The sequence below is a fragment of the Oncorhynchus kisutch genome, linkage group LG4 (assembly GCF_002021735.2).
Source record: "Oncorhynchus kisutch isolate 150728-3 linkage group LG4, Okis_V2, whole genome shotgun sequence".
In the NCBI taxonomy this organism is placed as follows: domain Eukaryota; kingdom Metazoa; phylum Chordata; class Actinopteri; order Salmoniformes; family Salmonidae; genus Oncorhynchus; species Oncorhynchus kisutch.
Window position 1 is genome coordinate 47,798,669 of NC_034177.2, and position 27,724 is coordinate 47,826,392.

The following is a 27,724-nucleotide window of genomic DNA, read 5'->3' on the forward strand; positions in this document are numbered from 1 at the left end:
CTCAACCCGATTGAAAACTTAGGGGAGATTCTGGAGTGGCGCTTGAGACAGCGTTTTCTACCACCATTAACAAAACACCACATTTCTCATGGAAGAATGATGTTGCATCCCTCCAAGAGTTCCAGGCACTTGTAGCTTGTGGTGGTCCAACGCCCTATTAAGACACTTTATGTCAGCTTTTCCTTTATTTTGGCAGTTGTGCCCATATCAAACAATTCCCATTCCTAATCCAACACACACCTGGTAGTCGTTCTCCACAGCCTCCATGATCTTGATGAACTCTATTGCAGTTGCAGCTTCGTTCTGGCGGAGGGGAACAGAGTGGAAATCGGGAGGTGAAACAAGAGATGTCCAAGTAATGAGAATAAAAATGACATACCTGACCCAAGTACTTTACAGCAGAGGAGTTCATTTCTGTGAATGTTTCCAATGGGGGTTGTTCCACATGTATTCTATTTAATAAAGCACTCACAGATACGGACATGGATTCCTGGACCTCTTTGTGGCTGACCAGCTGAACGTTGCCGTCTTCATAGTAATGAACCTACAACCAGACAGAGTTAAAAAATAAATATTTAACCTGTATTTAACTAGGCAAGTCAGTTAAGAACAAATTCTTATTTACAATGACGGCCTACCCTGGCCAAACCCTAACGACGCTGGGCCAATTGTGCGCCGACCTATGAGACTCCCAATCACAGCCAGTAATGACACAGGCTGGAATCGAACCAAGGTCTGTAGTGACACCTCTAGCACGGAGATGCAGTGCCTTAGACCGCTGAGCCTCTAGCACTGTGTGATGATCCTAAATGTAACCTTGCCCAAATGTATACACACATACCGTGCCTTCAGAAAGTAGTCATACCTGGAGTTACAACCAAAAGGGATCAAATAGATCCCCCCCCCTCACCCATCCACACACAATTCCCCATAATGAAAAAGTGAAAACATGTTTTGATATTTTTGGACTAATTTATAGAAAATTAAATGCATAAATATCACACTTACATAAATATTCAAACCCCATGTAAGAATCACCCTTGACAGTGATTACAGTCTTTCTGAGTAAGTCTCTAAGAGCTTTGTGCACCTGGACTGTACAATATTTGCACAGTCTTAAAAACAAATACTCAAACTTCAGTTTTATCATATTGCCAATGTTCAAGGACATTTAAACATCGATGACTTAGCTATTAAATGGACAATATATTAAAGGTGCCATACAGACTGGGGTTGCATCCTTGTGGGCTAAACTGTTTAGGATCGATGTCCAGTCCCCTATGGGCTTCCACTAGGGCTGCCACCAATTAGTCGAATGGTAGATTGTTTGGTAGTTAGGCTGTTGGTCGACTGCGATTGTGTGTGGTACTGCTCGAACAACACACACATATACTACCAGTCAAAAGTTTGGACACACCTACTCATTCAAGGGGATTTTCTTTATTTTTAACGAAAATGCGTTTGAGCCAGTCAGTTGTGTTGTGACAAGGTAGGGGTGGTATACAGAAGGCCCTATTTTGTAAAACACCAAGTCCATATTATAGCAAGAACAGCTGAAATAAGCAAAGAAACGAGAGCCCATCATTACTTTGAGACATGAAAGTCAGTCAATGCAGAACATTAAGAACTTCGGAGGTTTCTTCAAGTGCAGTCGCAAAAACCATCAAGCGCTATGATGAAACTGGCTCTCCTGAGGCCCGCCCCAGGAAAGGAAGACCCAGAGTTACCTCTGCTGCAGAGGACAAGTTCATTAGAGTTACCAGCCTCAGAAACTGCAGCCCAACTAAATGCTTCAGAGTTCAAGTAACAGACACATCTCAATATCAACTGTTCAGAGGAGACTGAGTCAGGCCTTTATAGTCAAATTGCTGCAAAGAAACCACTACTAAAGGACACCAAAAATAAGAAGAGACTTGCTTGGGCCAAGACACATGAGCAATGGACATTAGACAGGTGGAAATCTGTCCTTTGGTCTGACGAGTCCAAAGTTTTGACTATTCGCTCCAACCGCCATGTCTAGGTGATCCGCAGAGTAGGTGAACGGATGATCTCTGCATGTGTGGTTCCCACCGTAAAGCATGGAGGAGGTGGTGTGATGGTGTTTTGCTGGTGACACTGTTGGTGATTTATTTAGAATTCAAGGCACACTTAACCAGCATGGCTACCACAGAATTCTGCAGTGCTATGCCATCGCACCTGGTTTGGGCTTAGTGGGACTATCATTTAACAACAGAACATTGATTCAAAACAAAACCTTGACGCTGTGCAAGGGCTATTTGACCAAGTAGAGTGATGAGTGCTGCATCAGATGACATGTCCTCCACAATCACCCGACCTCAACCCAATTAGCTGGTTTGGGATGAATTGGACTGCAGAGTGAAGGAAAAGCAGCCAACAAGTGCTCATCATATGTGGGAACTCCCTCAAGACTGTTGGAAAAGCATTCCTCATGAAGCGGGTTGAGAATGCCAAGAGTGTGCAAAGAGTGGCTACTTTCATGAATAGTGTCAGAGACTCAGATGACCCCGGAGTCAACTCCAAAGAGACCCCATTCAAGTCCTCCATCCCCCACTCATTCAAATTTAGGAACCGGTTCCTCCAGTCTGACACCTGCTGCTGTCTCTGGCTCTGGCTCCACACCCACACCAGGCCAAAATACATAACTGCAGACCTGAATGTGCCTCAGGACCAATCCAGCACAACAGGGAGGTGTTGTACTCTGTGCCACAAGAAATCTCCCATCACCTGCACTACTTGTGTTGTTACACTCTGCTTCACAGCAGAAAGAGACTGCTATGGGACTTGGCATCAGCAGCACAATCTGGTGTAGAGGACTGTGGGTGTACAAAATGCTCTAATTGTAAATAGTTTGTTTTTTCACTTTGTGTGTGGTTTGTGGAGTGTGCACTTATGTCATTAGATCAGTGTTGGCTGCTAACTTGGCTCTTATCTTAAATAGTTCACTTCTGTGTCGGGAGGCGTTGGATCAGCTTTCTCGTCGCATCTCGTTAGTACCTTATGTAGGGAAGCTAATGAGCCATCATGTATTCCTGGGAGTGTGTAAATTTCAATTTTTTTATTTAATTACCATAGCATTTTCGTATGTTCTCTATAGTTATGTACTTCAAAATGTATCAATTGACTAATTCGGCCACTTGGGTACATTTGGGCAAAGTAGTGAGGGACACCTGGGAGACTCATACTAAATATTATGTAGCTCTCTCATTCTTGAAATGTATCAGTCTAAAACTTTGCACACACACTGTTGCCCTCTTGTGGACAACATCTAAATTATCCTCAGCTTCCTCTCTCAATGTATGGCCTTTCTTTTGCATTTCAAAGATGCAACAAAAATACAATTTAGAAAACATGTTTTTTTGTTGTTTTGTATGATCTTTTACCATATCTATTGTGTTATATTCTCCTACATTAATTTCACATTTCCACAAACTTCAAAGTGTTTCCTTTCGAATAGTATCAAGAATATGCATATCCTTGCTTCAGGTCCTGAGCTACAGGCAGCTAGATTTGAGTGTCATTTTAGGCGGAAATTGAAATGAAGGGTCCTATCCAGAAAAGGTTGAACGGAAGCAAACGGAATGAAAACAGGGATAAAATGACTAGAATGATAGAAACTGTTGGACTAATGATTACACCCTAGATCAGCTAGATGCAGACAATACTATGCAAAGCAGTATTGAACGTGTCACTGTCTGTCATCTTGATTATTTTTCTCTCAATCTGTGCACCTGCATTGTAAACGTTCATTCCTAGGCTAGGTTGTAGCAACCCTCATGATGGTTATAGGGAAAATGTGTGTATCATGTACTAAGCCTAAACCTATCGATGTTACATTGAGATGGGTGGATTTAAATAAGAATGACAGTCATCTAATAAGCTGTAATAGAAAAAAGGTCATGCTCATAAGAAATGGTCTTCCCTCATCTTAAAATGGCACCGACCGCCACCGGTGTAGGCCAGTGACACAAAATCTCAATTGAATCCATTTTAAAATTCAGGCTGTAACACAACAACATGTGGAAAAAGTAAAGGGGTGTGAATACTTTGAAGGCTCTGTATAAAATACGCAGACACACACACCTGGATTTTCATTATTCCGGCCACTTGAGTAGTGGAGGATCCGATGGTGAATTTCCACTCTGACCTCCAACGTCCATTCCTTTACAAAGAGAGAGAAAAAAGACGCAACATTTTTTACATCCACAAGCTCATACAAAGTGCGTCTGTGAATTTAGTGTCGTCTCCCTCTACCTCCACGACACAGCCAAGTCTTTCCTCAGAGGAAATCAGATCTTTACACTCAAGGAGCCTTAAGCCCAGTAAAAGCCCACCCACAAAGAGGATTGCCACAGCCCTTATCCAATTAAATTAACCGGATCAGCGCTGGCTCAACAAGGTAATGGGGGGCCACTGATCTCTAAACCAACAGGCAGCGGTTAGCTAAGTACCAAACAAAGCAAGCTTAGTGTTGAAACAGTGTTTAGAGTGTAAACCAGACAATTGATGGTTCACAGGATAAACATACTTTGATTCTGCCTGGAGAGATTTAGAAACCATTTACAGTACATTTGGGAAAGAATTCAGAACCCTTGACTTTATCCACATTTTGTCACGTTACAGCCTTACTCTAAAATGTATTAAGCGATTACAGACTTGAGTCTTCTAGGGTATAACGCTACATGCTTGGCACACCTGTATTTGGTGAGTTTCTCCCATTATTCTCTGCAGATCCTCTCAAGCTATGTCAGATTGGATGCGGAGCGTCAGTTATTTTCAGGTCTCTCCAGAGATGTTTGATCGGGTTCAAGTCCAGGCACTGGTTAGGCCACTCAAGAACATTTAGAGACTTGTCCCGAAGCCACTCCTGCATAGTCTTGGCTGTGTGCTTAGAGTCATCGTCCTGTTGGAAGGTGAACCTTCGTAGTCGGAGGTCCTGAGCACTCTGCAGCAGGTTTTACTTAAGGATCTCTCTGTACTTTGCTCTGTTCATCTTACCCTCGATCCTGACTAGTCTCCCAGTCCCTGCCATTAAAAAACATCCCCACAGCATGATACTGCCACCGCCATGCCTCACCATAGGGATGGTGCCAGGTTGCCTCCAGATGTGACACTTGGCTTTCTGGCCAAAGAGTTCAATCTTGGTTTCATCAGACCAGAGAATCTTGTTTCTCATGGCCTGAGAGTCCTTTTGGCTAACTCCAAGCAGGCAATCATGTGCCTTTTACTGAGGAGTAGCTTCCATCTACCATAAATGCCTGATTGGTTGGAGTACTGCAGAGATGGGAGAACCTTTCAGAAGGACAACCATCTCCACAGAGGAACTCTGGAGCTCTGTCAGAGTGACCATCAGGTTCCTGGTCAACTCTCTGACCAAGGCCCTTCACAGTTTGGCCAGGCGGCCAGCTCTAGGAAGAGTCTTGGTGGTTCCAAACTTCTTCCATTTAAGAATGGAGGTCACTGTGTTCTTGGGGACCTTCAATGCTGCAGACATTTTTTGGTACATTTCCCCAGATCTGTGCCTCAACACAATCCTGTCTCAGAGCTCTACGGACAATTCCTTCAACCTCATGGCTTGGTTTTTGCTCTGACATGCACTGTTAACCGTGGGACCTGAAATAGACAGGTGTGTACCTTTCCAAATCATGTCCAATCAATTGAATTTACCACAGGTGGACACCAATCAAGTTATAGAAATATCAGGATGCACCTGAGCTCAATTTCGAGTCCGTTTTTATTTGTAATAAATGTGCAACAATTCTAAACTTGTTTTCACTTTGCCATTATGGGCTATTGTGTTTGGATTGCTGATTATAAACATTTTAAAAATGCAATCCATTTTAGAATAAGGCTGTAATGTAACAAAATGTGGAAAAAGTCAAAAAGGTCTGAAAAATTTCCGAAGGCATTGTAAACGATTAGAAACCTAAACTACAAATTTATTTTATGTTGATTCCAAAAATCCATACATACCAAAAGTTTTTTGGTTGAAACTGATGACACTCGATACACACAATGATGGTTTGATGTCCATCAATGGTTTTGCTGTAAATCTAAGGGGAGAAGCGACACATATTTTCAGTGATCTCCGTTATCACATAATATTAGCTACATGATCTAATGACAAATTCAGCAGTGCAGAACCAGCCAAGAAAAAGGTGTTATGCAGCCCAAACGTACAGTGCAGACTCCGTTGGGGTAGTGCTCCTTGACATAGGCCCGGACAGCACCGTCCACAGCACTCCTCCAGCCCTCCATTGTTCCGTCCAAATCGTGTGGCTGTGGGTCGCTGGCCTCCTTCCTCAGATGGTCAAACTTAAAGGAGATCTTGTTTTTAGGGTCCAGCACCCTACCGTTGCCCAGGTCTCCATGCTCTGTGATTAAGACCTGGAGAGGAGGAGGGAGGGAAGTAGGGGGAGGGGTCAAATGACAAGAGAAAATAGTTGTGTGGTTAGGAATAGGAATTACACTGAACAAAAATATAAATCGCAACATGTAAAGTCCCATGTTTCATGAGTTGAAATGAAAGATCCCCGAAATTTTCCATGCGCAGAAAATAAATTCTCTCATTTTGTGCACAAATTTGTTTTCATCCCTATTAGTGAGCATTTCTCCTTTGCCAAGATAATCCATCCACCCGACAGGTGCGACATATCAAGAAGCTGATTAAACAGGTGCACCTTTTTAAAATTAATTGACCTTTATTTAACTAGGCAGTTAAGAACAAATCCTTATTTTCAATGACGGCCTAGAAACAGTGGGTTAACTGCCTTGTTCAGGGGCAGAACTCCAGAGTTGTACCTTGTCGGCTCGGGGATTCGATCTTGCAATCGTTCGGTTACTAGTCCAACGCTCTAAGCACTAGGCTACGCTGCCGCCCTTGTGCTGGGGACACTAATAGGCCACTACAATGTGCAGTTCTGTTACACAACAGGGATCATTTCACATTTCCTGAAAAAAATGAAATGACAAGACCTGGGAAATTACGACATTTTCTACCGCAATTCTACAAAATACACAACATGTGCAGCAGTAGATTGGATAATGTCTAATTTTATTTTTGGCCAAACAGGTTGTCACATGGAAGCCTTTAGCCTAGCATATTTACTTCATACAAAGCACACGCATAATTGACACTGCCAGTCTGAACGCAGATTAAATTTCACATCAGAACTAAAGCCTGAGCCCAGGTCTGGTCCGACATCACAGAAATTAAAATGAGCCCCAACCCAAATTCTTTTTTTAATTTAGAAAGACTGCCAAACAATTAATCAAATGGCCACCTGGAACATTTACATTGACCCCCCTTTTGCTACTCGCTGTTTATAGGTCGGAGTAGGTCGGCAGTGGATTGAGGAGACGAGGAAACAGCTATTGGGCCAAGAAAAAGCACAGAAGAGAGGGAAAACTCACCTTAGTTATGATCAACTGAATGATGAAAATATTGGAATAAAGAAAGCGAATGCAATTGAAGGCATGTATCAAATTCTTGCTTATACTGATACCCCCAGTCATATGCAACCGTTATACCAATGTGTGTGGTCACCTGGCAGTTTGGGCTGCCTGGCTCATTGCGAACTGTGTGAAGACCATTTCGTAAAAAACAAAAGACCATAATTAATTTGCCAGAATTGTACATAATTATGACATAACATTGAAGGCTGTGCAATGTAACAGCAATATTTAGACTTAGGGATGCCACCCGTTCGATAAAATATGTAACGGTTCCATATTTCACTGAAAGAATAAATCTTTTGTTTTCGAAATGATTCTTTCCGGATTTGACCATATTAATGAACTAAGGCTCGTATTTCTGTGTGTTATTAGCTTATAATTAAGTCTATGATTTGATATTTGATAGAGCAGTCTGACTGAGCAGTGGTAGGCAGCAGCAGGCTCGTAAGCATTCATTCAAACAGCACTTTCCTGCATTTGCCAGCAGCTCTTCGCAATGCTTCAAGCACAGTGCTGTTTATGACTTCAAGCCTATCAACTCCAGAGATTAGGCTGGCAATTCTATAGTGCCTGTAAGAACATCCAATAGTCAAAGGTATATGAAATACATATGGTATAGAGCGAAATAGTCCTATAATTCCTATAATAACTCCAACCTAAAATGTCTTAACTGGGAATATTGAAGACTCATGTTAAAAGGAACCCCCATGCTGCTTCGAGTGTGGCTGTTGTCGATGTGTTCCTGGTTCGAGCGAGGAGAGGGACGGAAGCTATACCGTTACACTGGCAATACTAAAGTGCCTATAAGAACATCCAATAGTCAAAGGTATATGGAATACATATGGTATAGAGAGAAATAGTCCTACAAATACTATATTAACTACAACCTAAAACTTCTTACCTTGGAATATTGAAGTCTCATGTTGAAAGGAACCACCAACTTTCACATGTTCTCATGTTCTGAGCAAGGAACTTAAACGTTAGCTTTTTTACATGGCACATATTGCACTTTTACTTTCTATTGCAACAGTTTTTGCATTATGTAAACCAAATTGAACAGGTTTAATTTATTTGAGACCAAATTGATTTGATTTACGTATTATATTAAGTGAAAATAAAAGTGTTAATTCAGTAGTTGTAATTATTATTATTATTATTATTATATATATATATATATAAAATAATAAAAAAATAATATAAAAAAATAGATTTTTCGCACCGATACAGATTATTGGAGGACCAAAAAAAAAAAAAATAAAAATATATATATATATATATATATATATATATTTTTTTTTTTTGGTCCTCCAATAATCTGTATCGGTGCGAAAAATCTATTTTTGCGGTATTTCCCAGGACTCTCGTGATAAATAAGAATTATTCCCAGTATTGAAACTTGGTAGATTTTCTGGAAAATATTCATCCCTACCACAGACATCAATTGCCCGCTCCCTCAAGTTGAGACATGTTGACTGCAGGAAAGTCCACCAGAGCTGTTGCCAGAGAATTTACTGTTAATTTCTCTACCATAAGCCACCTCCAACATTGTTTTTGAGAATTTGGCAGTAAGTCCAACCGGCCTTACAACCGCAGGCCACGTGTAACCACGCCAGCACAGAATCTTCACATCCGGCTTCTTCCCGGCTGCGGGATCATCTGAGACCAGCTACCCGGACAGCTGATGAAACTGTTGGTTTGCAGAAACAAATAATTTCTGCACAAACGGTCAGAAACAGTCTGTATGCTCGTCGTCCGAACCAGGGGTCTTGACCTGAATGCAGGTCATCATAACCGACTTCAGTGGGCAAATGCTCACCTTCGATGCCCACTGGCATGTTAGAAAGTGTGCTCTTCGCATATGAATCTCGGTTTCAACTGTACCGGTGTCGTGTGGGCGAGCGGTTTGCTGATGTCAACATTGTGAACAGAGTGCGTTATGGTATGGGCAAGCATAACCTAAGGACAATGAACACAATTGCATTTCATTGACGGCAATTTGAAATCACAGAGACACCGTGACAAGATCCTGAGGCCCATTGTAGTGCCATTCATCCACCGCCATCCACCTCATGTTTCAGCATGATAATGCACGACAGCCCCATTTGCATGGATCTGTAAACAATTTCTGGAAGCTGAAAATGTCCCAGTTTTTCCATGGTCAGACATATCACCCATTGAGCCTGGTGCTCTGGATCGACATGTACAACGGCGTGTTCCAGTTCCTGACAATATCAGCAACTTTGCACAGCCTTTGAGCAGGACTGGGACAACATTCCACAGGCCACAATCAACAGCCTGAACAACTCTGAAGTAGAAGTCAGCGCAACGCATGAGGTAAAATGGTGGTCACACCAGATACTGACTGGTTTTCTGATCCACGAACATAGCTTTTTAAAAATAAATTAAAGTTATATTTGTGACCAACAGACGCAGCAGTATTCCCAGTCATGTGAAATCCATAGATTAGGGCCTAATGAATTGATTTCAAATTTACTGATTTCCTTAGATGAACTGTACCTCAGTAAAATCTTTGAAATGGTTGCGTTTATATTTTTGTTCAGTGTATATGACAGTAGCGTGCAGTGGTTCTGGGGCCTGGGCCTTCAGTGAAGTCCTACACAGTCCCACCCGAATTAATCCACCTCTTATTACCATCATTATGATGCCATGGTTCTAAACACTGTACATTTAGACAGAAACGCAGTATAACCAGGCGTTGCGTCACCTTGAAATTGACATTTTTATTAAGAGAATTGCAGGGGAAGAGTACGATACCTTTTCATTGTGCAGCTTCGTTGCCCTGCGCGCTTGTTCGTTGAGCTGTAGATCCACTCGGGTGTCCCCAAAAGTTTTCAAAAGCACCATTGTTTGTAAGTGCCCAGCCGTACTTTGGTGTCTCGTTGCTGCCTTGGTTAGACAACTCAGGTTTGCAAAGCCAGTGTGGCTCCAAACACCAAATTGATCACTTGCAAATAATAGGCATTCCCAGCAGTACAGTTTGCAGTGCTTCTCGGAGCCTGTGAGTCATTCATAGTTGAAAGTGGCGAACAAACCCCTTTCCCGCCTGTGACAGGCTTTGTAGCGTCGGCATCTACCTCTCCTGACAATGTCTAACTTTTCTTGAAAAGTTTGTCTTGAGAATGGCATTATAATTATATCCTCGACCAAATCGATATCTTCTCCTTCCGCCATTGTGGGTTGAAAAAACAGCTTAGTAGTACGCAAATTAATTTGTTGATCAATTTCAGTTTCCTAGTTCTGAGACCTGCCCATATAGGACCTGCCTCTCAATATTGGTAATCCAATCAAAAGACGTGCACGCACTACGCCTGCTAGCTGGCTCCTGTGTAACACTGGAGCCAGCCAGCAGGCGTACAATAGCCAACTCTAAAGCTGATTGGTTGACACAAAATTTTAATTTCCATTCACTTTAAGCTACAAGCGCCCGCACTGTTGATTCTGAAGGCCTGAGGGCAGATTTTAGACCACTGGCAACACTGAATATGATTGGATAAAAGATCTAACATAAAGACCAGCCCTCCAAATCTCAACCTCGGGCTGGAAGCAGTGCAACCAAGAGGAACGCTATGAAATGAAGAGTGTAACTCTTACTCTGGGGAATAATTTAATACATATTTGTGGGAAAATATATTTAAAAAATATATATATATTCTGATGATGTTTAGGCCAGCAGAGAAGGCCTTGCTGGCCCTGACGGCCCACCACTGGTATACGAGTTGTCCTTATATTCATGACATTCAGTCTAGTGTACCAACTAAAACATTTATCAGTGAATCATAGCGTTACCTAGGCAACAGCACAATCATGCTGAACTGGAATAGTACCAAGAGAGGAATTCATTGTTTGTATAGCAAACACAGAAACAACACAATCAATTTCAATGCGACAAGGCTAATATTCTTCAGTTCATCCACTTAGACATCCGTAAGGCTGGTCTCATTCATTCATTCATCTAGTCCAAATGTCAATAGTCACTAGCATCATAGGGTATGGTTCTAGAGGGGCTGACTACAGTGTCTTGTTTCTCTGCATTTCCAGAGGACATGGTGAAGACCATTGTATTCTGACAGATGGCTTGACTCCTACGGGACGCTCATCTCTCAACTGACAGACGAAAAATTGCAATCTGACTAAAGACAATGGGTGTAGCCTACCTGGTCTTCATATTGCTCTACTTTCACCGGAGTAAACTGGTCCACGTTGTACTGTGCAAAAGCACTACAGAATCAAAACAGAAACAAGCTTAAATCAGTGCCAGCAGTCAAATATTTCCTGGAGAAACAAATGACCATTTCACAGTTGTCAATAGTACATTCACTCCATGTAGTAGATCGTTTATGACGTCAACTGACCACAAGTCTGTGAGTCACTTTGACAGTAAAGAGTGTCGACTTACTGCGCTGCGCCTTCCCTGAGAAGATTGTCATTGTTGAGCAGCAATCGTACATCTGTGGGGAAGAACAGAACCACATGTCAGAGGCTCAGCGAGAGAGCCAGCGAGAGAGAGAGAGAGCCAGCGAGAGAGCCAGCGAGAGAGCCAGCGAGAGAGCCAGCGAGAGAGCCAGCGAGAGAGCCAGCGAGAGAGCCAGCGAGAGAGCCAGCGAGAGAGCCAGCGAGAGAGCCAGCGAGAGAGCCAGCGAGAGAGCCAGCGAGAGAGCCAGCGAGAGAGAGAGAGAGCCAGCGAGAGAGAGAGAGAGCCAGCGAGAGAGAGAGAGAGCCAGCGAGGAGAGAGAGAGAGCCAGCGAGAGAGAGAGAGAGCCAGCGAGAGAGAGAGAGAGCCAGCGAGAGAGAGAGAGAGAGCCAGCGAGAGAGAGAGAGAGCCAGCGAGAGAGAGAGAGAGAGCCAGCGAGAGAGAGAGAGAGCCAGCGAGAGAGAGAGAGAGCCAGCGAGAGAGAGAGAGAGCCAGCGAGAGAGAGAGAGAGCCAGCGAGAGAGAGAGAGAGCCAGCGAGAGAGAGAGAGAGCCAGCGAGAGAGAGAGAGAGCCAGCGAGAGAGCCAGCGAGAGAGAGAGAGAGCCAGCGAGAGAGCCAGCGAGAGAGAGAGAGCCAGCGAGAGAGCCAGCGAGAGAGAGAGAGAGCCAGCGAGAGAGCCAGCGAGAGAGAGAGAGAGCCAGCGAGAGAGCCAGCGAGAGAGAGAGAGCCAGCGAGAGAGCCAGCAGCAGCGAGAGAGAGAGAGCCCAGCGAGGAGAGAGCCAGCGGACCGAGAGAGAGAGAGCCCAGCGATGAGGAGCCACGGAGGAGAGAGAGAGCCAGCGAGAGAGCCACGCGAGATAGCAGGAGCCAGCGAGATGAGCCAGCGAGAGCCAGAGGAGAGAGCCAGCATGATGAGAGCGATCAGAGAGCCAGCTGAGGAGAGCCAGCGAGAGAGAGAGAGAGCCAGGAGGAGAGCCAGCGAGGAGAGATGAGAGAGCCAGCGCATAGAGAGAGAGATGCCAGCGAGAGAGCCAGCGAGAGAAGCAGCTGAGAGAGAGAGGAGATGCCAGCGAGAGAGGCCAGCGGGAGGAGAGAGAGACGCCATGCGAGAGATCCAGCTGGAAGAGCCAGGAGCAGAGCAGCGAGAGAGCCAGCGAGGAGAGGGAAGCCGAGCGAGAGAGCCAGCGAGAGAGCCCAGCGATGAGAGAGAGAGCCAGCGACGAGAGAGAGCCAGCGAGAGAGAGGGAAGCCAGCGAGAGGAGCCAGCGAGAGAGCCAGCGAGAGAGAGCAGCGAGAGAGAGCCAGCGAGAGAGACGAGAGAGCCGCGAGAGAGAGGAGAGAGCCGCGAGAGAGAGAGAGAGAGAGCCAGCGAGAGAGAGATGCAGCGAGAGAGAGAGAGAGCCAGCGAGAGAGAGAGAGGAGCCAGCGAGAGAGAGAGAGAGCCAGCGAGAGAGAGAGAGAGCCAGCGGAGAGAGAGAGAGAGCCAGCGAGAGAGAGAGAGAGCCAGCGAGAGAGAGAGAGAGCCAGCGAGAGAGAGAGAGAGCCAGCGGAGAGAGAGAGAGAGCCAGCGAGAGAGAGAGAGAGCCAGCGAGAGAGAGAGAGAGCCAGCGAGAGAGAGAGAGCCAGCGAGAGAGAGAGAGCCAGCGAGAGAGAGAGAGCCAGCGAGAGAGAGAGAGAGCCAGCGAGAGAGAGAGAGAGCCAGCGAGAGAGAGAGAGCCAGCGAGAGAGCCAGCGAGAGAGAGAGAGCCAGCGAGAGAGCCAGCGAGAGAGAGAGAGCCAGCGAGAGAGCCAGCGAGAGAGAGAGAGCCAGCGAGAGAGCCAGCGAGAGAGAGAGAGCCAGCGAGAGAGCCAGCGAGAGAGAGAGAGAGCCAGCGAGAGAGCCAGCGAGAGAGAGAGAGAGCCAGCGAGAGAGCCAGCGAGAGAGAGAGAGAGCCAGCGAGAGAGCCAGCGAGAGAGAGAGAGCCAGCGAGAGAGCCAGCGAGAGAGAGAGAGCCAGCCAGCGAGAGAGAGAGAGCCAGCCAGCGAGAGAGAGAGAGCCAGCCAGCGAGAGAGAGAGAGCCAGCCAGCGAGAGGAGAGAGAGCCAGCCAGCGAGAGAGGAGAGAGCCAGCCAGCGAGGAGAGAGAGAGCCAGCCAGCCAGCGAGAGAGAGAGAGCCAGCCAGCGCGAGAGAGAGAGCCAGCCAGCGCGAGAGAGAGAGCCAGCCAGCGCGAGAGAGAGAGAGCCAGCCAGCGCGAGAGCCAGCCAGCGCGAGAGCCAGCCAGCGCGAGAGCCAGCCAGCGCGAGAGCCAGCCAGCGCGAGAGCCAGCCAGCGCGAGAGCCAGCCAGCGCGAGAGCCAGCCAGCGCGAGAGCCAGCCAGCGCGAGAGCCAGCCAGCGCGAGAGCCAGCCAGCGCGAGAGCCAGCCAGCGCGAGAGCCAGCCAGCGCGAGAGACAGCCAGCGCGAGAGACAGCCAGCGCGAGAGACAGCCAGCGCGAGAGACAGCCAGCGCGAGAGACAGCCAGCGCGAGAGACAGCCAGCGCGAGAGACAGCCAGCGCGAGAGACAGCCAGCGCGAGAGGACAGCCAGCGCGAGAGACAGCCAGCGCGAGAGACAGACAGCGCGAGAGACAGCCAGCGCGAGAGACAGCCAGCGCGAGAGACAGACAGCGCGAGAGACAGACAGCGCGAGAGACAGACAGCGCGAGAGACAGACAGCGCGAGAGACAGACAGCGCGAGAGACAGACAGCGCGAGAGACAGACAGCGCGAGAGACAGACAGCGCGAGAGACCATTAGAAACAGAGAGAAAGACTTAGAATGATGTTAAAGAAGTCATGACAAGCTGACACAAAGAAAAGGGCTGTGAAATCAAAAGAGATGAAAGGAGAAGCAATGGCACATTGGTAGCGGGGAGTGTGTGTGTTTGGCTGCGATAAGGAGGCGCAGACAGCCCCCCAGCGCTCCTCAGTGACAAAGCTAATCATGATGGGGGCAGGATTATACACACGCACAGCCCTCAGAATCCATCCAATAAATAGATTATCTTTAAACCCTCTCCCCAACACACACTTATCCTCTCAATTCCTCCCCTCATCTCACTGTCAGCTGCTTAAAGGAGACTCCCCTGTCCTGTGACAGTGTGTCACATTTGTAACTAAGAGGCAGTGTGTTAAAGTTCAGACACACCGGTAGGGATTGTGTAACGTTTGCCGCACACAGTAGTTAGCACCTCTGAACACTGTGGGCAGTCGGTCTCGTTTGTGTTCACACAGCAAAGACCTTGAAGTCCTAATGTTCGTGTTGCTTATGGTCTAGATTCCAATGTTAGCTAGGTAGTGTTGGTGTAGGTTCCTTGTCAATCATTTGCTTATTGGTGAAATCAGCAATCAGACAATATCTTTAAGTAAATCAAGCATAAACTTTTATTAATGCAATTGCAGACAGAAGTTGACAATGAAAACATAGCATGCATGGTTTAAGTATGCTCTCTCGAATTCTCTCGGAGGACCTGAGCCCTAGGACCATGCCTCCGGACTACCTGGCATGATGACTCCTTGCTGTCCCCAGTCCACCTGGCCACGCTGCTGCTCCAGTTTCAACTGTTCTGCCTGCGGCTATGGAACCCTGGACGTGCTACCTGTCCCAGACCTGCTGTTTTCAACTCCCTAGAGACAGCAGGAGCGGTAGAGACACTCAATGATCGGCTATGAAAAGCCAACTGACATTTACTCCTGAGGTGCTGACTTGCTGCACCCTCGACAACTACTGTGATTATTATTATTTGACCATGTCAGTCATTTATGAACATTTGAACATCTTGGCCATGTTCTGTTATAATCTCCACCCGGCACAGCCAGAAGAGGACTGGCCACCCCTCATAGCCTGGTTCCTCTCTAGGTTTTGGCCTTTCTAGGGAGTTTTTCCTAGCCACCGTGCTTCTACACCTGCATTGCTTGCTGTTTGGGGTTTTAGGCTGGGTTTCTGTACAGCACTTTGAGATATCAGCTGATATACAAAGGGCTATATAAATACATTTGATTTGATGTTTCCGAGTAAGTTCTGCAAAATAGGAAAGGGTCCAAGTTGATTTAATATGCTTGCAGTGATGTAAATGCCTACGTCAACACCTTCTACTCATGAGACCAAGCCCATGCATATACAGTTATACAAACTTGCAGGAGAGACAATAGTATGAGTGTTTTCTAAGGGCTCAGCAGTAATTGTATGTCTGACTAGTCTCTTATCTCTTTCACTCCCCTGCAGGGTTCTGTGTCTATGAATCTCTTTTAGTCTTGAGGCGCTTTCTTACAGACACCCTGTTTTGACTGCAATAACTCACATCTCTCAGACCGTTTCAATATAAGAGGCAGAGACGAGAAAAGAAAATAACTGTGGAACAATAAACATAATATTAAACATATATATATATAGCTAATCTAGTCCAGGACCCTATAAATGTAGTGGGTCTTATAGCCCTTCCCCTTCTATTAACAATATAAGCATAATCAATTATTATAATACATCAATCATTTGGTGCAGCCCCTATCATGACCCCCATCAGTAGCTAGCTGCGCTAAATGTTGCTATTTTGTAGAAGGGCCTTGTTGATACTAGCCAGATGACTAAAGATAGATAACAAAGAAACAATCAAATGTACTCTCCATAATCCCATAGTGCCAGTGCCAATCCACATCCAAATGTTTAGCTAGCCCAATAACATTAGCATATTCCCTAGCTAGCCCAACATAGCTAGTTACAGGCACTAACATAGGCAGCTGTTTCATGGAAACTAGCTAATCCACTAATTATAACGTCAATACTAGCTAGTGTTTAGCTAGCTTGGAGGAAGTATTTAGCGTTGTGTGCATTGCGTCTGTGCACTTAGCTAGCTACCATTGCATATGAAGTGTGACTGGCTAATCTGTGGCTGTACAGAGAAAATGCCCCCTTTCCTTCCTTTCTGTTGTCACTCCTGTTGGTTCCCCCATGTGGGGGTTCGTGCTTTCTGACTGGCTCAAAGTCAAGTTGTTGGCCTCTGACGGGCATTGCCATTCTACAAGTAGAAACGATAGGTTCGTCGCTACCGGGGTCGGCACGTAGCAGGTACCGCTTTTGTTCTAGCAAGAACAGGAAAGGCCTCCCAATGGGAGTACCTATCAGCAGTCTGTCAGCAGTGAGATTCTCTGTGTAGTTCTTGCTTTAGTGTTACTGTGTGCGTCAATAACCAGGTTTCATTCCAACCTTTTTATGTGAGTAAAGTACATGTCGGATAAAAAAAATATATAGTCATGATAGGCCTGATGGAAACAGAACATATTTCAGTCAACTTTCCAAATGTCGACAAAACAAAATCCGCTAGACAAGGTGAGATCTTGTGTCAGTAAAATGAACTACGCGAGAAATGTCAACGGAACTGCTTTTATGCATAAACATTAACGTAACTATCATATCGAATTAAACGTTGAGTCACACAATGACATGTAGTGTGGTTCTCCCACTATGACTTGTTGAGAAAGCATGCAGTTTATTCAACTACAGAAGAAATAAGTTATGAACGTCACAGGGTGTTAAAAGTACAAGGTGATGAGCTTGATGCTCCTTTACAATAAATATCTAGGGTCTTATTCTGGTGACATGATAATCGATGCTTGGCTGACGTCGGGAAAAATTATAATCTCACTCTTTTGTCCATAATATTCTCATCATGTAGGATATACGCAGATAGTGAGTGCTGTTGGCTAGAGAGCATGTGCCAACACCAGCATGGGTAGACTCACTATATAATGCAAAATCAATTGTGAGAAAATCATCACTAGAGCTGAAAATGTGATGCAAACCCATTTCAGTTTGATTTGAAACTGTGGATTTAACCGCAAAACGTATTTTTATGTGCACCGTCATCACTCACAGCCTTTAAATCTGCAGCAATTCAATTTGATGGAACAATCTCTGGTGGGAATATTGTTTTTATGCAGATTTTAGAATATTTGCATAAAATCTGTTGTCAACTGGATGGAAACCTAACTAGTGTGCTAATTAGTCCCTGGGTCTTTGTCCCTCCACCAGCATGTGTGTGTTCATATGCACTGGGCTGAGGCCTCAGTGAGGAAGAGCTGAGAGCTGCCCTACTGACTGTATGACCCAGTCTGGCTTGGTGATGACTAGGGCTGTGGCGGTTATGAAATTGTGTCAGTCGGTGACTGTCAAGCAAATAACTGCCGGTCTCACGATAGTTACCATTTAACAAAAAAACAGATTTAGCATCTCCTTGCTTCCACACAAATAAATCTGTGTAATATAGCATATGCAATCACAATAAATCCCTTATTTTAAGACAGGTATGAAGAAAATGTAGTCTTTTTTATTTTTTATTTTTTACAACAGAGAAGCATACTCCAAGTTGTCCTTATATTAGGCCCTGATTTGGCTATGCTATATGTCTGTGGGCTACATTCATTAAAATTAGCAGAAGAGATTAGATTAGAAAATATATTTTCTCCAAACAATTTCAGGGAGTGTGCACACTCACCACCACATTCACTAACTGTGTTGAGCAGTTAAAGAAACCGGTCCTCCAATATGCTTTAATTTTGAGCAATGTAACTTCAGTTGTGATACAAATGGTGGACTATAGGTTTTGATTTTTCATACATTCTAAGGATGCATGACGAGACTAATGATGATTTGAAACAGTCACGAGCTCGGCTTCGCTTTTTTTTTGCGCAGGCTGTCGACACTTGAGAATCTTGTTTCTCATGGTCTGAGAGTCTAGGTGACTTTTGGCAAATTCCAAGCGGGCTGTCATTTACCTTTTACTGAGGAGTGGCTTCTGTCTGGCCACTCTACCATTTTTATTTTTTAATCTGACATGATGGGTAGATTAACAAGATGTTTATCTTTCATTTGCTGTATTGGACTTGTTAACTTCTTCGATATAGGGGGCGCTCTTTTAATTTTTGGATAAAAAAACGTCCCCGTTTTAAACAAGATATTTTGTCACGAAAAGATGCTCGACTATGCATATAATTGACAGCTTTGGAAAGAAAACACTGACGTTTCCAAAACTTCAAAGATATTATCTGTGAGTGCCACAGAACTGATGCTACAGGTGAAACCAAGATGAAATTTCAAACAGGAAATGCCCCAGATTTTGAAAGCGCTGTGTTCCAATGTCTCCTTATATGGCTGTGAATGCGCCAGGAATGAGCCACTTTCTGTCGTTTCCCCAAGGTGTCTGCAAAATTGTGACGTATTTTGTAGGCATATCATTGGAATTATTGCGTAATCTCCAGCTGCGTGCATTTTTCCATTTGCTTCAGAGGAGAAACCCAACTGCCAAGAATGATTTATCATCGAATAGATATGTGAAAAACACCTTGAGGATTGATTCTAAACAACGTTTGCCATGTTTCTGTAGATATTATGGAGTTAATTTGGAAAAATGTTCGGCGTTGTAATGACAGAATTTTCGGGTTTTTTTCTTAGCCAAACGTGATGAACAAAACGGAGCGATTTCTCCTACACAAATAATATTTTTGGAAAAAATGAACATTTGCTATCTAACTGAGAGTCTCCTCATTGAAAACATCTGAAGATCTTCAAAGGTAAATTATTTTATTTGAATGCTTTTCTTATTTTTGTGAAAATGTTGCCTGCTGAATTCTAGGCGTAATGCTATGCTAGCTATCAATACTCTTACACAAATGCTTGTGTAGCTATGGTTGAAAAGCATATTTTGAAAATCTGAGATGACAGTGTTGTTAAGAACACATTTTTATTTTCAATGACGGCCTAGGAACGGTGGGTTTAACTGCCTTGTTCAGGGGCAGAGCAACAGATTTTCACCTTGTCAGCTCGGGGGATCCAATCTTGCAACCTTACAGTTAACTAATCCAACGCTATAACCACCTGCCTCTTGTTGCACTCCACGAGGAGCCTGCCTGTTACGCGAATGCAGTAAGCCAAGGTAAGTTTCTAGCTAGCATTAAACTTATCTTATAAAAAAAAACAATCATAATCACTAGTCATAACTACACATGGTTGATGATATTACTAGTTTATCTAGCGTGTCCTGCATTGCATATAATCGATGATTTAACAAAAGCGCATTTGCGAAAAAAGCACAATCGTTGGGACGACTACCTAACCATAAACACCCATGCCTTTCTTAAAATCAATACACAGAAGTGTATATTTTTTTAAACCTGCATATTTAGCTAAAAGAAATCCAGGTTCGCAGGCAATATTAACCAGGTGAAATTGTGTGACTTCTCTTGCATGCAGAGTCAGGGTATATGTAAAAATGTTTGGGCAGCCCGGCTCATTGCGAACTAATTTGCCAGAATTTTACGTAATTATGACATAACATTAAAGGTTGTGCAATGTAACAGGAATATTTAGACTTAGGGATGCCACCCGTTAGATAAAATAACGAACGGTTCCGTATTTCACTGAAATAAACGTTTTGTTTTCTAAATGATAGTTTCCGGATTCGACCATATTAATGACCAAAGGCTCGTATTTCTGTGTGTTATTATGTTATAATTAAGTCTATGATTTGATAGAGCAGTTTGACTGAGCGATGGTAGGCAGCAGCAGGCTCGTAAGCATTCATTCAAACAGCACTTTTGTGCGTTTTGCCAGCAGCTCTTCGCAAGCATAGCGCTGTTTATGACTTCAATCCTGATCAATCCTATCAGCCTCATGGCTGGTGTAACCGATGTGAAATGGCTAGCTAGTTAGCTGGGTGTGCGCTAATAGCGTTTCAAACATCACTTGCCCTGAGACTTGGAGTAGTTGTTCCCCTTGCTCTGCATGGGTAACGCTGCTTCGAGTGTGGCTGTTTTCGATATGTTCCTGGTTCGAGCCCAGGTAGGGGCAAGAAGAGGGACGGAAGCTATACTGTTACACTGGCAATACTACTAATACTAAAGTGCCTATAAGAACATCCAATAGTCAAAGGTATATGAAATACAAATGGTAGAGAGAGAGAGAGTCCTATAAATACTAAATTAACTACAACCTAAAACATCTTACCTTGGAATATTGAAGTCTCATGTTAAAAGGAACCACCAACTTTTCATATGTTCTCATGTTCTGAACAAGGACCTCAAACGTTAGCTTTTTTACATGGCACATATTGCACTTCAACACTTTGTTTTTGCATTATTTAAACCAAATTGAACAGTTTCATTATTTATTTGAGGCTAAATTGATTTTTATTGATGTATTATATTAAGTTAAAATAAGGGTTCATTCACTATTGTTGTAATTGTCATTATTACATACAAATAAAAATCGGCCGATTTGAATCGATATCGGCTTTTTTTGGTTCTCCAATTATCGGTATCGGCGTTGAAAAATCATAATCGGTCGACCTCTACAATACATCATACAAAGCAGCCATAACTGTCAGTAAGTGTGTCCATGATTGAATCTTTGAATGAAGAGATTGAGATAAAACTGTCCCGTTTGAGTGATTGTTGCAGCTCGTTCCAGTCGCTAGCTGCAGCAAACTGAAAAGAGGAGCGACCCAGGGATGTGTGCACTTTGGGGACCTTTAACAGAATGTGACTGGCAGAATGGGTGTTGTATGTGGAGAATGATGGCTGCTGTAGATATCTCAGATAGGGGGGAGTGAGGCCTAAGAGGGTTTTATAAATAAGCATCAACCAGTGGGTCTGGAATGGTCTACCATATCAAAAGCTTTGGCCAGGTCAATAAAAATAGCAGCACTCGCTACTCGCTACAGCTTACTACCTAAAGTGCAAGTTGTGATCCCCTGCTCCTGGCTTTGGTCAATACACACGCATCCCCCCAAAAGAAAGAGGCTACACACAAAAGCTCACCGTTGAAAACTTCATTGAACTCTCCTGGTGGGGCGTGGATGACAAAGTTCGCTGCTATGCGTACCTGCAAAAACAAATAAACACACACGTCAGAAATGCAAGGGTAGGCTTAGTACCAACACAAACCTCTGAGATCAGTGAGTCACACAGGCAACATTTTCCTGAACGTTTTCCTAAACTTTGAGATCTCAGGTCTGGAGACTGGTGAGGTCAGCAACACAAACATCAGGACCAGCACAGGGAATATCATAGGGAAAACATTGGGTAGATGTGTTTTCATCCATTTATGGTCAACTTTCTCCCTCTGTCTTTTCTGTTATTGACGCTAAATCATGATGTACGAATACAGTGAGTTTACTACCACAATTCTCACTTCTCAGCCACTGTACACCCAGAGAGCTGCCCTCTCTTCATAACGTTGGCGCCTCCAGCATCTGTCTGCCCGCCGCTACTCAGTTGCACCACAACACTTCCTGTTTGGAGGCGATATGTGAAACTAACAGCCAGGGGCGGGCAGCCCCTCCCTCGAGTGGCTCGTGAGCATATAAGGGCATGAAAATGTGCTGAGAAGCCTAGTAGTGAAGTACACCCCTCCTGCTTTCTCTGCCAGTGTAGGGCTTGGCATGTGGCTTCACTGGTTTGGCTAGTCCATCATCCCCACCCCCCTGGACTGACAAGCTGGGAAAGGGAGGTGTGTGTGTGTGTGTGTGTGCGCACGCACGCGCGCATCTCATCAGTGGTGTGCTGAGCACCAAAGCTTCTCATGCACGAGCTGCAGACCAATTCTCATAATGAGTGATGATACGGTGTGAACCAGAGAGGCACTCAGGGAATATTACGTGTGTGTGTTGCTCTGGAAAGAGAGTATGTGCATTGCTGAAATCCCTATGAAACCATTTGGATCAGGACTCCCTTATTATGCTTTAGAGAGATGTAAACAAACTTTACTTGAAAAACACTGCAGGGCCACTACGGGGCTATCGGTTATGCTCCATTTACACTGAACTCTGCTCTTATAGCCTAGCATTGTGAGATGCTGTGCGATTCTACATAATTTGGTCCCTCTTGGGTCGGGTCGCTTTCGTAAAAGAGAATGTGTCGTCTTAAAAATAAGCGTTATCCTTAAAAACAACCCCATCATATCGTTACCCTACCACCTCACTGGGTTTACTTCTATATCGTGACAACAACACGTCTGTTGGGCGTGAATAAAAAGCATGATGCACTTCATTGCGACTATTGGGGTGATTCTCATGAAACCAATTTGAACCATGTCAGTAGTTAGTTACTAAACCATGGTCCGTGACGCATCCATTTCACCAGCCGACTTCCTAGGTAAACAAAAGGCTCAATATGAATTCAGTGCAATTCACTTGCCCTTTTCCAACCCCATAATAATATCAATGTTTCCCCTACACTCATCTAAATTCTTGCTGGTGCAAAAAAAAAAAAATGCAATTCAAAAATATATAGTGCATTCGGAAAGTATTCAGACCTCATGACTTCTTCCACATTCGTTACGTTACAGCCTTCTACTAAAATGGATTCAATTAATTGTTTTCCTCAATCTACACACAATGCCCCATAATGACAGTGAAAATAGGTTTAGAATTTTTTGCTAAAGTATATTTAAAAAAAAAACTGAAATACATTTACATAACTATTCAGACCCTTTACTCAGTACTTTGGTAAAGCACCTTTGGCAGCGATTACAGCCTTGAGATAGGAGAACCTTCCAGAAGGACAACCATCTCTGCAGCAATCCACCAATCAGGCCTTTATGACAGAGTGGCCAGACGGAAGCCACTCCACAGTAAAAAGGCACATGACAGCCGGCTTGGAGTTTTCCCAAAAGGCACCTGAAGACTCTCAGACCATGAGAAACAAGATTCTCTGGCCTGAATGCCAAGCACCATGTCTGGAAGAAACCTGACACCATCCCTACAGTGAAGCATGGTAGGGGCAGCATTATGCTGTAGGAATGTTTTTTTAGCTGTAGGTACTGGGAGACTAGTCAGGATCAAGGGAAATATGAATGGAGCAAATACAGAGAGATCCTTGATGAAAACCTGCTCCAGAGCAGTGGTGTAAAGTGCTTAAGTAAAAATACTTTAAAGTACTACTTAAGCGTATCTGTACTATTCATATTTTTGCCAAATTTTACTTCACTACATTCCTAAAAGAAAATAATGTACTTTTTATTCCATACATTTTCCCTGACACCCAAAAGTACTTGTTACATTTTGACAGGAAAATGGTCCAATTCACAAATTATAAGAGAGAACATCCCTGGTCATCCCTACTGCTTCTGATCTGGCGGACTGGACTCACTTAACAGAAATGCTTCATTTGTAAATTATGTCCGAGTGTTGGAGTGTGCCACCTGGCTATCCGCCTGATTTGCTTAAAATAAGGAATTTGAAATGGTTTATACTTTTACTTTTGATACTTTAGTAGATTTAAAAAACAAATTCTTTGATAGACTTTTACTCAAGTAGTATTTTACTGGGTGACTTCCACTTGAGTAAATGTTATATGAAGGCATCTTTACGTTTACTCAAGTATTACAAGAGGACTTTTTCCACCACTGCTCCAGAACGCTCAGGACCTCAGACTGGGGTCAAGGTTCATCTTCCAACAGGACAACGACCCTAAGCACACAGCCAAGACAACGCAAGAGTGGCTTCGGGACAAGTCTCCGAATGTCCTTGAATGGCCCAGCCAGTGCCCGGACTTGAACCCGATTGAACATCTCTGGAGATACCTGAAAATAGCTGTGCAGCAACGCTCCCCATCCAACCTGACAGAGCTTGAGAGGATGTGCAGAGAAGAATGGTAGAAACTCACCAAATACAGGTGTGCCAAGCTTGTAGCGTCATACCCAAGAAGACTCGAGGCTGTAATCGCTGCCAAAGGTGCTTCAAAGTACTGAGTAAAGGGTCTGAATACTTATGTAAATGTGATGTTTACATGTTTTTGCTTTGTCATTATGGAGGTATTTTGTGCAGATTGAGGGGAGAAAATGCAATACATTTTAGAATAAGGCTGTAGCGTAACAAAATGTGAAAAAATTCAAGGGGTTTGATTACTTCCCGAATGCACTCATATATTTCTGACAAGACGCGCTTTTAAATGGATAGTTGTTGGATCAATGACTGGAAGAATATGGGAACACCTAGTATGTCATTGCATCTCACTTGCCACCACAAAACACATAATCTCTTGGCTATCTTTATTCTTTAAACAGTGACACCTCTGTGCAGAGCGTAAATAAAAGACCGAATGGCACTTCATTAACTCTATTGGCCACAACTGTGAATATTTTATGACGCGAGACAATGAAGAGATTCTTCACCACGTGGAGAGCTTTGGTCTGACAGACGACACACACGGACAATTATTGTTCTGCAACTTTATCTGTGCCTCTGACTAACTGGTTGTTTGGCGTGAGAGAGCTTGAGCTGTCGTGTCCGCAGAAGAAACAACTTTTATGGCGCTAGGTCTGAATCATACCCGGGTGGGCGGGCACACACACACACACACTTAGGTCATTTCACAGGAACACTGAGAACAGGGATGCTGACAGCGGATCGTGGGACAGACTCAAGAGGAAAATTGTTTTTGACACTTTCCTCAACTCCCAACAAAGGGCGTAATCTTTTTGTTTACATTTTGGGCACAATTTAGACAGCCACTCTACTCAATATAATCTTATAAAGAGCAATTCTACCATAACAGAGTGTTTTTCACTTTAAAAATGTACAGCAAACAAAAGGAATGATTGCAAAGTTAAAACAAACCATACAACTATGCACAAGGGCAACTTTTACCAATTTCCACAGAATAGATTACAAAAACAAATTTACTTAAAAAGCAGTGCAGAAGTTTGGTAACTTTGCAATCCAAAGTTTAACATTTTAAAGTGAAAAATCTCAGCATCACTGTTACCGTGGAATTGACCTAAAACATACTTAGGCCTAGACAATAACACAAAACACATACACTGTACGAACAAAGTCATGCGCACACATACACAACGAACACAAAGACCCCCTGCGGGAGCCTAGTCTTTGCAAGGTCCTGGGCAGACAGTCACCAGCTGGGCTTTCTGTTCTCTCTTGTGTTCCCTGTCCTCCAGTGATAATGTGTTGTTTGTTTCCCCACATTCACACTCCCAGTAGCATCTATTATCCCAAGACACACGCATCTCCAGTGGAACTAACCCTTATCCCAGAATCACACCTCTTATCGGGACACTCCAGAACCCTAAACCATGAGAGGGAGGAATGGGAGTATAATCTGACCTGCAGGAATCCTATAGAGGTAGAAGACAGCACCAACTCTATTCTCTAGGAGGCCGAATCCTCTTTCCTGGCACCTCTCCATCCATCCCCATATTTGTAATGGGACCAGGCCTTTATGAATAGGCACCTTGAGAACAGAACTGGAATAACTAGAAAAACAGTACACATGTAGAGTCTGCATAGGGTCTTCTGTCCTGTCTCATCCATTGAGGCGATGGGAAGAATAGATTCCCCACCCACTGCCAACCAAGTTTATCTCCACAATGTACCTGTAAGTAACTGGACCAGAACCACTAAAATAAATTGGGCAAAAAGGACAACACCAAAATGTCTAGTACCTTTTGAGCTGTTTATCAGCCACTCATCTGTCATTCTTACACCGTATCCAAACAGGCCGCACGCATGTGCCATCGTGCGCAAGTTGACTTTGTCCCCCCGCACCAAACGCGATCACGACACACAAGTTAAAATATCAAAACAAACTCTTGGGGACAGGTCGAAAAGCATTAAACATTTATGGCAATTTAGCTAGCTAGCTCGCTGTTGCTAGATCATTTGTCCATGGATATAAAACGCGGCTTTGTTATATTTACCTGAAATGCACAAGGTCCTCTACTCCGACAATTAATTCAATAATTGAATAACATGTTTGATTTTGCAACAAGAGTGGTCAGCATGTTACCCAATTCCTCAGCTTTTGGCACAATTTGAGACCACTGCTCTTCTAGCCCTTGATTTTGTTTATTTGACAAATGCAGTTAGTGTTTGACCTAATAATACTACTGTCCATCTAAACAAATTCAAACTTATGCTAGCTTATTCTTGTTTCAACTGAATGTTATTGGTGTTTGCAGCCTTGAATGTTGCTTTGGACCAGGGGGCTAAAGCACCTTTCTGCCAAGAAAAGACATGCAGAGGAAACACAGCAAACAGATTATTAAACACGGGTTGTATTTTATTCTTCCAACCCAGAGTCCTACTGTAGCAGGCCCAGACCATCTATGGGTCTTCTGTAAAAAACTAGGGGTACCAGTGAGGACTTCCTACACTGGGCAGCTTGTTACAGTTAAGTAATTAAAATTGGCAAAAAGAATGTAATGCCATTACATTAAGAAATAAGGGGGGGGGGGGGGGGGGGGGGGTTCATCGCTATACTTAACAAAGTCACATGTTCATTTAAAACCTGTTTAACCCTTTATCATGGTTGATGTCTTGATGGATTTATCCAAGATTGCGTGACAAAGAGCATCCTGCACCATCGAGAGCATCCTGCACCATCGAGAGCATCCTGACCGGTTGCATCACCACCTGGTATGGCAACTGCTCGGCAGGCGCTACAGATGGTTGTGCATACGGCCCAGTACATCACTGGGGCCACGCTTCCTACCATCCAGGACCTATATACTAAGTGTGTCAGAGGAAGATCCCCAAAAATTGTCAGACTCCAGTCACAGACTGTGCTCTCCAGTACCGCACAGCAAGCAGTTCCGGAGCGCCAAATTGAGGTCCAAAAGGCTCCTTAACAGCTTTCATCCCCAAGCCATAAGACTGCTGAACAATTAATCAAATGGCCACCCGGACTATTTACACTGACCACCCCCCCTTTGTTTTTACACCGCTGCTACACACGGTTTATCATCTATGCATAGTCATCCTACCCACATGTACAAATTACCTCCACTAACCCGT

General features: G+C 44.1%; 1 protein-coding gene across 2 annotated transcripts in view; it reads right to left on the bottom strand.

Moving 5' to 3' along the window:
- LOC109889625 (F-actin-capping protein subunit alpha-2-like) overlaps positions 1-27,724 on the bottom strand; it is a 46,990-nt gene that overhangs the window by 4,472 nt on the left and 14,794 nt on the right. The window contains exons 2-9 of one of the 2 annotated variants that reach the window (XM_020481194.2): positions 21,732-21,795; positions 11,891-11,942; positions 11,649-11,712; positions 6,199-6,405; positions 5,992-6,071; positions 4,102-4,180; positions 473-544; positions 241-303 (exon numbers count right to left, since the gene is read on the bottom strand). In XM_020481194.2, coding sequence (XP_020336783.1) covers positions 241-303; positions 473-544; positions 4,102-4,180; positions 5,992-6,071; positions 6,199-6,405; positions 11,649-11,712; positions 11,891-11,942; positions 21,732-21,795 — 681 coding nt within the window. Of the gene's footprint in view, positions 1-240; positions 545-4,101; positions 4,181-5,991; positions 6,072-6,198; positions 6,406-11,648; positions 11,713-11,890; positions 11,943-21,731; positions 21,796-27,724 lie in introns of both variants that reach the window. The other variant, XM_031823131.1, reaches the window with a different exon arrangement.